Source organism: Cervus canadensis, chromosome 20 (assembly GCF_019320065.1).
Source record: "Cervus canadensis isolate Bull #8, Minnesota chromosome 20, ASM1932006v1, whole genome shotgun sequence".
In the NCBI taxonomy this organism is placed as follows: Eukaryota; Metazoa; Chordata; class Mammalia; order Artiodactyla; family Cervidae; genus Cervus; species Cervus canadensis.
Genome location: NC_057405.1, coordinates 23,730,236 through 23,741,847, shown reverse-complemented (window position 1 = coordinate 23,741,847; position 11,612 = coordinate 23,730,236). Strand labels below are relative to the sequence as shown.

The window sequence follows — 11,612 nt, the reverse complement described above, 5'->3', positions numbered from 1 at the left end:
GGGCTGGCAAGGATGTCCAGCTCTTCTGTCTGATGCTGGGATGGAAAGTCACAGCCCGCAAGCCGGAGGAGTTTGCGGCGGTGAGGTGCCCAGCGCCTGTCTCGCTGGCTAGGCGGTCGCGTCCCGCGGGGCTGCACCCTGAACGCGGGGATCCGAGCGCCCCCGCCCGGAACCTGGGCCGGCGCGCTTGGGGACTGGCTGGTACCTGGAGGGCAGGACTGGGCCGTTCCAGCGCACACCCCTCGCGGAAGGACGACGGGACCAGACCGCGCGGCGGTGCAGCGGCGGGAGGAAAGGGCGCCCGCTTCTCCTTTTCCTCCTCTGGCTACGAGGCGGGCGCACCTTCCAACAGCTCCAAAGCCCCGGGGAGAATACGCCGAACTCCCGTCCCTGAGAGGGGTTTCGGTGCCGCAGGTCCCCTCCGGCGTGGGGAGGCTGGGACCCGGCGCGCGCGCGCGGGAGCTCCATCTCCAGCCCCGGGGGGAGCTTCGCCAGGAGGGAGTGTCCGCCGCGGGGACCGAGGGGCCGGAGGAGCCCACTTGGAGTGACGCCCCCACGACACGTCCCGATTTCGCCTAAGGAGCTGAAGGCTACAGGACACCTGGACTCCTCGCCTCCTCCGCGCGCCCTCTCCGCCCCCCGGCGCGCAGCTCGCGGGCCGCCGGGCGCCCCGTCGGCGGCAGCTCCCTCCTCGAAAGCTGCCGGAGCGCATGAGGCCACGGCCCCCTCCGCCGGGGCCCCCCTCGCGGTGCCCGCGGTGATGCCATGCCCCGCCAGCACGCGGGCGGCGAGGAGGGCGGTGCCGCCGGGCTCTGGGTGAGGAGCGGCGCGCCGGCGGCGGCGGCGGGCGGGGGGCGCACGGGCGGCGGCATGAAGGATGTGGAGTCGGGCCGGGCCAGGGCGCTGCTGAACTCGGCAGCCGCCGGGGGCGACGGGCTGCTGCTGCTGGGCACCCGCGCGGCGGCGCTGGGTGGCGGCGGCCTGCGGGAGAGCCGGCGGGGCAAGCAGGGCGCCCGGATGAGCCTGCTCGGGAAGCCGCTCTCCTACACCAGCGGCCAGAGCTGCCGGCGCAACGTCAAGTACCGGCGGCTGCAGAACTACCTGTACAACGTGCTGGAGAGGCCCCGCGGCTGGGCGTTCGTCTACCACGCGTTCGTGTGAGTACCCGCGTCCCTCCCTCGCGCCCCCCCGCACCGCGGCGGCCGGGGGTACCCTCCTGCGCGGTCCCCTGGGACGCCCGGCGCCCACGCCCTGGCCGGCCGTGCGGGTATACACGCACACACACATACACACGAGCCTACACGCTCGCGCGCGCGCACGTGGTAGATTTTATTTCGTTGCACGTGTTTAGGGTCTCCTGGCCCCTGCCACCTCCCAGAGCCCCACCCCTCCCGCCCCTGCAGACGGAGCCTTCCCCGTGGGGCACCAATGAGCTGCCTGGCCGCTCTGGGCGCTCGGGGGCCGACCCGGGGAGGCGCGGGACTTGGGCTGCGCGGATAATTGGGAGCGATGAGGTCCTGAGATGCGTCCGTCCCAACCGAGGGGGGCGCCCGGGAGCTGAGAAAGGCGCATGAGACCGTGCGCCCGCGTGGAGCTTGAGAGAGTGTTGGAGAGGTTAGGAGGTGATGGCGGGGTAGACGCGGCTCAGAGAGGCGAGGCGCAGGCCGGGGTCTTGGTCCGGGGCGGAGCTGGGGAGGCCGATGCGCGGTAGGGACCGCAGCGAGGTTGCCAGCGCGCCGTAAACACGCCTCGCAGCCACCTCAGCCGCAGCTAACTCAGCCGCAGCTAACGGAAAATCTGTCTGCAAGCAATCCTTCCTGTCGTAGAGGTGGCAGAGGTCTGGAGGAGGCGAGCAGGCGAGGTGATGTTCGCTTAGGCGCCGAGGCCGAGGCCGGCGTGGAGTCCGGCGCTGGGGCGCAGCGGCACGGGCAGAGGTGCTGGGCACATAGCCCGGCGGGGACTGGGATCAGGCAGTGGGTGAAGTTGGCACTGGTGGTTTGGGGCCAGAGCGTGTGCGTGTTAAGTAAGCTTCACCATCTAGCAGAGAATGCTTAATGAGAAAATGATTGGAAGCAAATGTTTATTTTTCCCTGAGGCATTAAAACCTTTCAGTGGCTTTCAAGTTTACTACTGTTTTTCCCACAACGTCCATTCATTCAGTCTCCTGTTAGAATTACGTTTATGTGGACATTTTACGGTAGTTTTTATGCCGTTACACCCTCATCTTTTCTGCTTCTTTTTTCTCCTCTCTTTGTAGTTCCCCCTTTCTGCTTCTTTTTGTCAAAATGGAATATTAAGATCTCAGTCGTAGGAGGCCAGTAGAGAAAGTTGCAGACACTCCCTGATAGGTTCCTTGTTTCCTAGTTAAAAAAAAAGGGGGGGTTGGAAGACATGAATTAGGTGTTTTTAAGAAATGAGGCATGTCATCGAAACGCAGCTCTCACCTGGGATGAAGGATTGGCATCAAGTCCAGAAACACTTTTGAAATAACATGGAGGAAGGGGCTGGTTTTGTAAATAGGTGAGCCTGGAATTTTACCACATAGTAGTCAGGAAATTGGTGGAGTCTACAATCTGTGGGGCGCTGGTGTCTGGAAAATTTTACAGTCCCAGATTAATGTGAACATGTAGCATTAGGCAGAATATTCCAGCCAACTTTCCATCTTACAACGTACACAAGGAGAAAGTTGTGTAATATCATTATTACATCAAAAGTATAATGTTTGCAAGATGCACATTTCCTTAAATGTGGTTACTGTAGTAAATGCTAGACCTAGAGAAGCACTACTGATACTTTACATGTTCATCCGCTCTGAGTTGATATATAATTAATCCTATTACCTGATGAGCCTGATAAATTATTTTGACCTGTCAGAATCCACTAAAAGATTTAGCAATATGATCTGTGCTCAGTTTGGCAACAGAGTATATACTGTATGGAAAATGATTTTTTTTTACAAGAGTTTGCTCAGAATATTCATAACTCTGATTTTACAATATGATGTTACTTAGTGGCCTTGAATTTTTGGTAGCTTATGTACTGCATATTCAGAAAGGGTTAGAGACAACCTTGGTTAGTGCTCTGGCTTTGTATTTGCTAAGCTAAGTGTTGCCCTTGAACATGCATGAGGACTTCTTGCAATGCAACATTTTCTTTTCAATATGTTAGGATATAACAGGTTTTTCTGGCCTTACAGAATCTTAAATTTTTGACAAATGATCGTTCAAGAGGTTCAAGGTTGAATAATTCTCTACTCACCAGTCTTTATCAGTCAGCCAGTGTCTTTAGTGGTAGAAACAAAGCAAGTTATGTACTTAGCAATACCACATGCTATTGTGAAGTTTCGAATGACTTATTTTTAGATTCTGAAACTAAGGATTGAGCTGAAACTAAGGGCAGGAGGTGCTGGACTCAAGTTGAACACAGAGATTGAATCATCTTCTGGGAGGTGGTGCTCAACTACAGCTGGCCTAGGAGGACAGGCCATCCTTGGCAGTCGCTGCTTATGATTTAAACAAGCTTTAGAATAGCTGGGCTTTATACATTAGATTAATCAAGGAAAGTTACTTTGAACTATAAGCCTAACAAGACCATTCATTAATAATAAAAGAAATTATAAGAAAACAATTTCTAAAGCAGTGTAGGTAACTAATTCCTTGCCAGCCTGGGAATCCCCAAATCTTACTTTAATAACAGTTTTTGTAGCACATTATGGTTCTTGCCAAGAACAAGTGTACTGTGATGAATGAGGTGTATACTTCAGGGATGGATTTACTCTGTTGATCTGTGTTTTCATTGCCAAGAAGCCAAGAAAAGTGTGTTTAAAGTTATGTTTCGGGTAAAGAGACATTTCTGTTAAATATGCAAAATCCATGATTGTAATGGTATTTTAATGGTATAAAGCATAGTTTCAAGTGTGTGTGTGTGTGTGTGTGTGTGTGTGTGTGTGTGTGTGTGTGTATCTATATCTCCCCAGCCCACTGATGAGATGGCTGGCAAGAGCAAGAGATGACCTGCTATAAATACTTTCTTCCAGTCTTTATGAATCGCTGGAGATAAGGAAAGTCTCTTCTTTTATGGTGATTTAGGATTTACCAGGCAGCCATGTCTCCTTGTTTCCTGTTTTCAGCTGCCCTTTAGTTTAATAGAAAGTGAAAGAAAGTGAAGTCACTCAATCGTGTCTGACTCTTTGCGACCCCATGGACTGTGTAGTTCATGGAATTCTCCAGGCCAGAATACTGGAATGGGTACCCTTTCCCTTCTCCAGGGGATCTTCCCAACCCAGGGATCAAAGCCAGGTCTCTCTATTGCATTGCATTGCAGGCAAATTCTTTACCAGCTAAACCACAAGGGAAGCCCAAGAATACTGGGGTGTGGGTCGCCTATCCCTTCTCTAGCAGATCTTCCTGACCCAGAAATCAAACTGGGGTCTCCTGCATTGCAGGCGGATTCTTTACCAACTGAGCTATCAGGGAAGCGAAATGCATGATTGGCTCCATGTATAAATTTATGGTGTATCTTTGCCTGGCTTAATGCTATGGATCAGAATGTATAGATATTTTATTTCTAAGCTGGGACCTAGAAGCCATTCTTGATGTCTTCACTTTTCTCAAGCTTGCTCCTGCTGGTCACCCATACGATCAGTAAAATCTGTGTGTTCGCTTTATAAGTATCTTTTTATTTTCGGATCCATTCCCTTCTCTCCTTTGCTACTGCTACTCTCCCTGTCTGTTTCTCTGTACATCTCCATCGGATTCTTTGTAATATTCTCTGATTTGTGTTATAAGCCTTCCAGCTCTTTGCTCTGACACCAGAGTGTTTTTCCTAAAATGCACATCTTATCACATTATCTCCTTGCCTGTAATCTTTCCAAGACCCTTCTCCAGCTATTCATCCATCTATTCATCAATCCATCTGCAAATATTTCAATCTCCATTTTGTGCTAATTCCCAGATTAATAAGGTGGGGGCCTCCATTCTTAAGAAGGGAAAATATTCCAGCGGAGGGTGAGTGCAAGCCTGTAAACATCAGTGAAATGCTGTTCTAGGAGCAAGTACAGAGTCTCGTAGGAAAGGAGGGGGAAGTGGAGCCCTGGGTGGAAAGTTCAGCACAGGCTCCAGAGAAGACGTGAAGCCCAAGTTGAGTTTTGGCAAATGACTAGTAAATTTCAGGTGTGAAATCAAGGGTGGGAGGGGAGTGTAGCGAGCCATCTTGATGGAGGGAAAAGCATAGGTAAAGATGTGGAATTGGAATCATGTCAGTAGTTCCGGGTACTGGGGAGTATTTATAGGATGAGAACAACCTCAGGAAAAGAGGGCAGAGCAATAGCACACATCCCTGACCTCGGGTGACTTCTGATGCCAGCCATGGAATCTAGTCTTTGTCCTGTAGGAACAACTGGTCCCTGAATGCTGATAATCAGAGGAATGATGTCATCAGATAGGAATTTCAGAAAGATGTGGCTTCCATTGGTTCAGTCAGGGGACTGAAAGGTACCAAGTAGAACCAATGTGCCTGGTGAGAAGTTTTCAGCAACTGGCCAAGTTTCCCGCTCATCCTCCTGTTCTTTTATCCGTAAATTCATGGATGTCTGTTGAACATGATTCAACGATGTCTGTTGAACCGTGGGGACAAGAAGGAGGGATTTAATTAGAAAACAGTTAACTAGGCAGAACTGGGAGCATTTTCATCACTCCAAATGAAAAGGATGACTGTGCTGGGTGACTGGGGGAGCAGAAGTACCATTCACTAAGATACAGGACAAAGGATGAGAGAACACGGACAGGGAACATGATGAGTTCAGACTTGCACAGGGAACATGATGAGTGAGTTTGAGATGTTTGTAAGTCATTCAGGGGGAGATTGCAAGGGATAAACACGTGAGAGTAAATCTAGTACACCCAGTTTCTTTCCATTGAGTCCTAGACCAGCAGCCAGCACCTGGCATTTTTTGTCATGAAGAGAGCAAAGATAAGTAAAATATATTTGCAGGAAGGACTGCTTTTTCAAATCTGGAGCAGAATCTTGATGTCTAGAGCAGATATTTAGATTTGGAAGCTGCCAGCAGTTTTGTGCTGGTGAAAGCAATCGAGAGGAGGAGTGAGTTAGCCCAGGGATGCAGAGTGGGACGAGGACAGGTGGAGGGCAGGGTGGGAGCACCTCCAGCCAGCAGTGGAGGGCAGGTTAAGAGCTCCCAGAAGACCTGGGGAAATGTAACAGCGGCCTCAGTGCCAGAGGATAAGCCAAGAGACTTTCTCTTCATCGAAGCAACGGAAGGAAGACGTGTACAGGAAGGAGCCATGGTTGGTGTTTCTGCTGGTGCAGAAATGACTAGAAGAGATGTGCTAGGATTTCATTGGCTAGTGATGAAGGTGGTCGCTGATGGCCTTTGCTGAAGCAGCCTCACTGAGATGGTGTCACACACGGGATTTAAGCAGGTTGGGGACGGCTGGGCACTGGGAGGGTGGGGACAGGAGTGTAAGTTAACTCCAGACTCATTGGATTGGCTCATAAGAGCCCTCCTGACGTGGCCCGTGGCCCCTTTCATGTCTCATCTCTAACGCACCCCCCAGAGCCCCAGCCTTGCTGAGTGCCTGTCTTGTGTCTTCTGATAGACAGTGTTTACTCACACTGTTCCTTGGGGTCTTCCCTACTCCTTACTCTCTGGCTGCCCAACTCCCACAGCTTCTTCGAAACACAATTCAGAGATCACCTCTCCTGGGCACGTGTCCCCGATGCCGGGATAATGTAGGTGCTTCTTATCTCAGGTTCCACGGCCTTGGGATGTTGTTTCTGTGGTTCTTGCCCTGCCCCGTGGTCATCATTAGCTACTTGGTCTGTCTCTCCCGTGAGAGGGTGAACTTCCCCTGCAGAAAACCTCCTACAGATCTCTGAGTCCTAAGCACCTAGCAAGCTGCCCTGTATCTAGTAGACCCTCCATAAACACTTGCTTTCAGTTCAGTTCAGTTGCTCAGTTGTGTCCAACTTTTTGCAACCCCAGGGACTGCAGCCTGCCAGGCCTCCCTGTCCATCACCAACTCCCGGAGTTTACTCAAACCCGTGTCCATCGAGTCGGTGAGGCCATCCAACCATCTCATCCTCTGTCATCCCCTTCTCCTCCCACCTTCAATCTTTCCCAGCATCAGGGTCTTTTCAAATGAGTCAGCTCTTCATATTAGGTGGCCAAAGGATTGGAGTTTCAGCTTCAACATCAGTCCTTCCAGTGAACACCCAGGGCTGATTTCCTTTAGGATGGACTGGTTGGATCTCCTTGCAGTCCCAGGGATTCTCAAGAGTCTTCTCCAACACCACAGTTCAAAAGCTTGCTTTATGAGTAAGTAAATCATTTTCCTTGGAAACTTTCCATAGAGGAGTTGCAGAGGGAAGCAGAGCTGAAGGAATTACCAGGCGTTTGTGATTTTCTTGCTGCTGTCCATGGAGTTGCAAAGAGTCAGAAGTGACTGAGCGACTGAACTGAGGATACTGAAGATTCACTTCGAGGAGAAAGGTATGGGTCCAGAAGTAGGAAGTCTTTGCTTTGCTTCCAACTTTCCCACTAATTCTCTTTGCGACTTGGAATGAGTGACTTCACCTTCCTGGGTCTCCAAATCCCATCTGTGAGACAGTCTCAGCAGTGTTTGGGATGCAGCCACAGTAGTGGAGGTGGTGAGGGTCTGAAGTCTTATCTGAAGGGGAAGGAGTATTTGTGATGAGCGACTTGATATTTTCTCTTTTCTTACATTTGAATTCTGATTTTAATACTGAAAGCAGCAAATACTTTCTGTTGTTGTTGTTAACACAGCATTGAACTAATAGTTTAAAATAGGACAAGGTTTTATTATCATATACCATACTCAGTAATGCGGGTTTCCCAGGTGGCGCTCGTGATGAACCCACCTGCCAAGACAGGAGACCTAAGAGACGTGGGTTCTATCCCTGGTTTGGGAAGATCCCTTGGAAGAAGGCATAGCAACCCACTCCAGTATTCTTGCCTGGAGAATGCCATGGACAGAGGAGCCTGGCGGATTACAGTCCAGGAGGAAAATCACAAAGAGTTGGACATGGCTGAAACAATTTAGCACACATACTTAGCAATGTAGTGTCTTTGAGATCAAGATTAGCCCAACTCCCACACCACTGTTTTCAGATTTTCCACGTGATCTTTTCACAATTTCCCTTCCTCAGCTGTGAGCTGCAGGGCTACCTCCTAATTATTCGCATTAACTCCTAACTCCTGGTGAGGTCTGTGGGCCACATAGCCGCCAAGGGGGTCTTTCTGAGGAATTAAACAGACGACGCCCCTCCCTGGTTGGAGGAGGAAGGGTCTGTTTATTGTCTCTGCCGAGTTTCTTAAGGGCGGAGTCTCTCTCTGTCCGCTTCTCTGCTGTGTCACCCGCGCGTAGACCTGTGTCTGCCACATAGAAGATGCTTCATGCTTGCAGACTGAAGCCCTTAGTGACACCCCGCACCCCTCTCAGATACACGGATGGCTTCCTGGAGGAAGATGGAATTTGACTCTCTCGGCCACGCCCTGTGTCAGGACTCAAACAGACCTGATGAGTGACTTTATTATTTACATATGTATTCTGTTCGGAGTTAAGCCTCTGTCTGCGGAAATTGATGTTTACATTTTATTTTTGCTCCTGAATTCTTAAAAAAAAAAAACCCACTGATTTCTCTTAAATACAGTGAGGCCTTGTACAAGTTACACTGCTTTATGCCCTGCTAATCTAGTAACATTTTAATAAAATATATATGTATAATAAAGTACAAGTGTATAATAAAACATAAAATGCTCAAATCAATCTGTTTTCGGAAATTGAAACAGTGCTGTAGTATTTGAGGATCCTATTACAAATAGAAATGTTGAAAGTGTTAAAATCTTAGTCTTGGGAACTTTATGGTCTGAGAGAAATGAAACGTAAGAGAAGAATATTTCAAACTGGCATGAAGTCTCGATGCAGAAACCACTACAAGCAAGGAAGGTAGCCAGCCGCCTTTTAATAATTGCTTGCGAAGAACAGGTGCCAGTGGTTTTAATTTTTAATTGCAAATGGCTATTTTGGCAGATGAGCGCTCATCAGAGCGAGTTTTCACCCAGCCGATCCCTGTGAAACTGCGTGAAGCGCAATTGCTGGGTGGCCACAGCTTCCAGTTTTGTTCACCGATGGGTAGATGTTTTCGTTGTAATTTTCTTTTCCTTCAGCCATTTCATAGATATTATTTGAAGTGTTATTTGGTTTCAACGTAGAAGACAGATTGGCCACGCAACTGCATTTTTCATAATTTTTAAAATTGCTTGATAGCTCTCAGAGTTTTAGGTGGTCCTTTTGATCCTTTGTGATCAGTTTCCTAAATGCTACTGAAGTCATCTGTTTATAAACTGAAAAATGTTTTGCACTTTTTCCATTTTAAATTTTTATCTCTATCTGCACACATGTATTCCATATACACTCTATCCTAGCAGAGAACTTGTTAGTGCAAATATTTACATTTACCTTATTTCTGCTCCTCTATAAGTAAATAATGCATTTGAATAAGATGCAGTCGAAATAAAAAGATCATCCGGAGTTTACATCATACTTTGAAAGGTATTAACTGCAGATAAAGAAAACACTTTTTACACACTTAGTCATCATGTCCGTTGCTTCCATTTATAGTGCCTGGTGGTAATTTGAGAAACTCTCTTCCTTCTTCGGTCTGTGGCAGGATGATCTTTTATAATCATGCTGTTGCTCAGTCGTATCTGACTGTGACCCCATGGACTGCAGCACGCCAGGCTTTCCTGTCCTTCACCATCTCCCAGAGTTTGCTCAAACTCATGTCCATTGAGTCAGTGATGCCATCCATCCACCTCATCCTCTGTTGCCCATTTCTCCTCCTGCCTTCAATCTTTCCCAGCATCAGGGTCTTTTCCAGTGAGTCGGCTCTTTGAATCTGGTGGCCAAAATATTGGAGCTTCAGCTACAACATCATGGACTATCATGTCATAATTTCTCTTTTTTGTTTAAACAGTGAATTGTGATGAACAGCCGACAGTCATTGTGTGTACCACTGAATGTGCTTGATGCTGGTCAAAAAGGGGCGTGATGCAGACCTTGACCTCAAGGAAGTTCACTGGGGAACAGACCAGGATGCTGTCACAGGGAGAGATGGTGACCTGACCACAGTTACTGCAGGAAGGGCTCAGAACCAGGCAGGCTGACTGAGAGCCTGCGTTCTTACCTGCTGGATCCTGATCATGGGCGGTGTTATGGGCCCAGGGCCCCTCATTTTACATAGATGGTGTAATATGGAAACGGCTTTGGGGTCTGGTATTCTGCTGCCGCTAAGTCGCTTCAGTTGTGTCCAACTCTGTGCAACCCCATAGAGGGCAGCCCACCAGGCTCCCCCGTCCCTGGGATTCTCCAGGCAAGAATACTGGAGTGGGTCACCGTTTCCTTCTCCAATGCATGAAAGTGAAAAGTGAAAGTGAAGTCACTCAGTCATGTCCGAGTCTTAGCAACCCCATGGACTGCAGCCTACCAGGCTCCTCCGTCCATGCGGTTTTCCAGGCAAGAGTACTGGAGTAGGGTGCCATTGCCTTCTCCAGGATTTGGTATAGCTCTTAGCAATATATCATATGCAAAATAATTATTTTCATATTAGTAACATTTGTTTCTCTGTCTTCAAATTCTAACCAGCCCAAGTTTTAATTTTTCCATAAAGTTTTTCTTGATAGCTCTGGCTTATTTCCTTCCTTTTATTTACCTCCCATAGCTTTTATTATTTGGACCATGTATTTTACTCCTTAATTACATTCTTGCATTGCTTCCTAATTGGATTGTTTAATGCTTCACAAATAATTTGTGTCTAAAGAAACCAAAGTACCTTTTTTTTTTTTTGTATCTCCTATGGCATCCAGCCCAGATTTTTATCCTTTGTTTTTAATCAAAATTTACCTAGTTTATTGCTACCAGGAGGACTGTTTGAATGTTATAACTCTTTATTTTTCAAAGAGAAATTTCCTTAAGTTCTACTAGTTTTAATTGTAAAGCCACTTATATTAAGAACCCAGATTGTTATAATAACTTCTTAATAGCATTTCCTATAAACATCATATTTCAAACTTACACTCTCATTGCAGAATAACTAAAATTCACGTAAAATAGCAGCAATTGCTTGTTTACATTTCATAATGGCTGAAGGTAGAACTATTGGCTACAAACTGGTTTTACAGAATGTTCTTTCTTTGACCTAATAGAATACTTGTGTTTTCTTCACACTAATATGAATGTCTTCCACTGAGACTCCAGGCTACCGTCTCCCCTCCTTCATACACAGAGGGGAAACCCCTGATGTTTCTTCTTTTCTTTCCTTCATTTGTCCCGTCATCTTTCTCCAAGTTAAACTGCTCCTAGTTTTTTTTTTTTTTTCCCCTCCTCTCTTGGCATCCATATTTCTGGAATGAGGTTTTTCCTCATTTCTTTTTACCACATTGTATAATTTGATTTCTCTTCCTTTTAAAGCTGTCTGCTCTTAATAAGGAGATGCGCTGGCCTTATAATTGCTTACAGGCTGCAGAAGTGTCCTGCGTGAGCTGGCCGGGCTGCCTCATGTACTTACGGCCCTGC

General features: G+C 47.9%; 1 protein-coding gene across 5 annotated transcripts in view; it reads left to right on the top strand.

Moving 5' to 3' along the window:
* The first annotated feature begins 760 nt into the window (after positions 1-760).
* Positions 761-11,612, top strand: part of KCNQ5 (potassium voltage-gated channel subfamily Q member 5) — a 583,703-nt gene continuing 572,851 nt past the window's right edge. For all 5 annotated transcript variants that reach the window (XM_043439129.1, XM_043439126.1, XM_043439127.1 and 2 more), the window contains exon 1: positions 761-1,157. In XM_043439129.1, the coding sequence (XP_043295064.1) occupies positions 766-1,157 (392 nt within the window). In that variant the 5' untranslated portion in view covers positions 761-765. The remainder of the gene's footprint in view (positions 1,158-11,612) is intronic.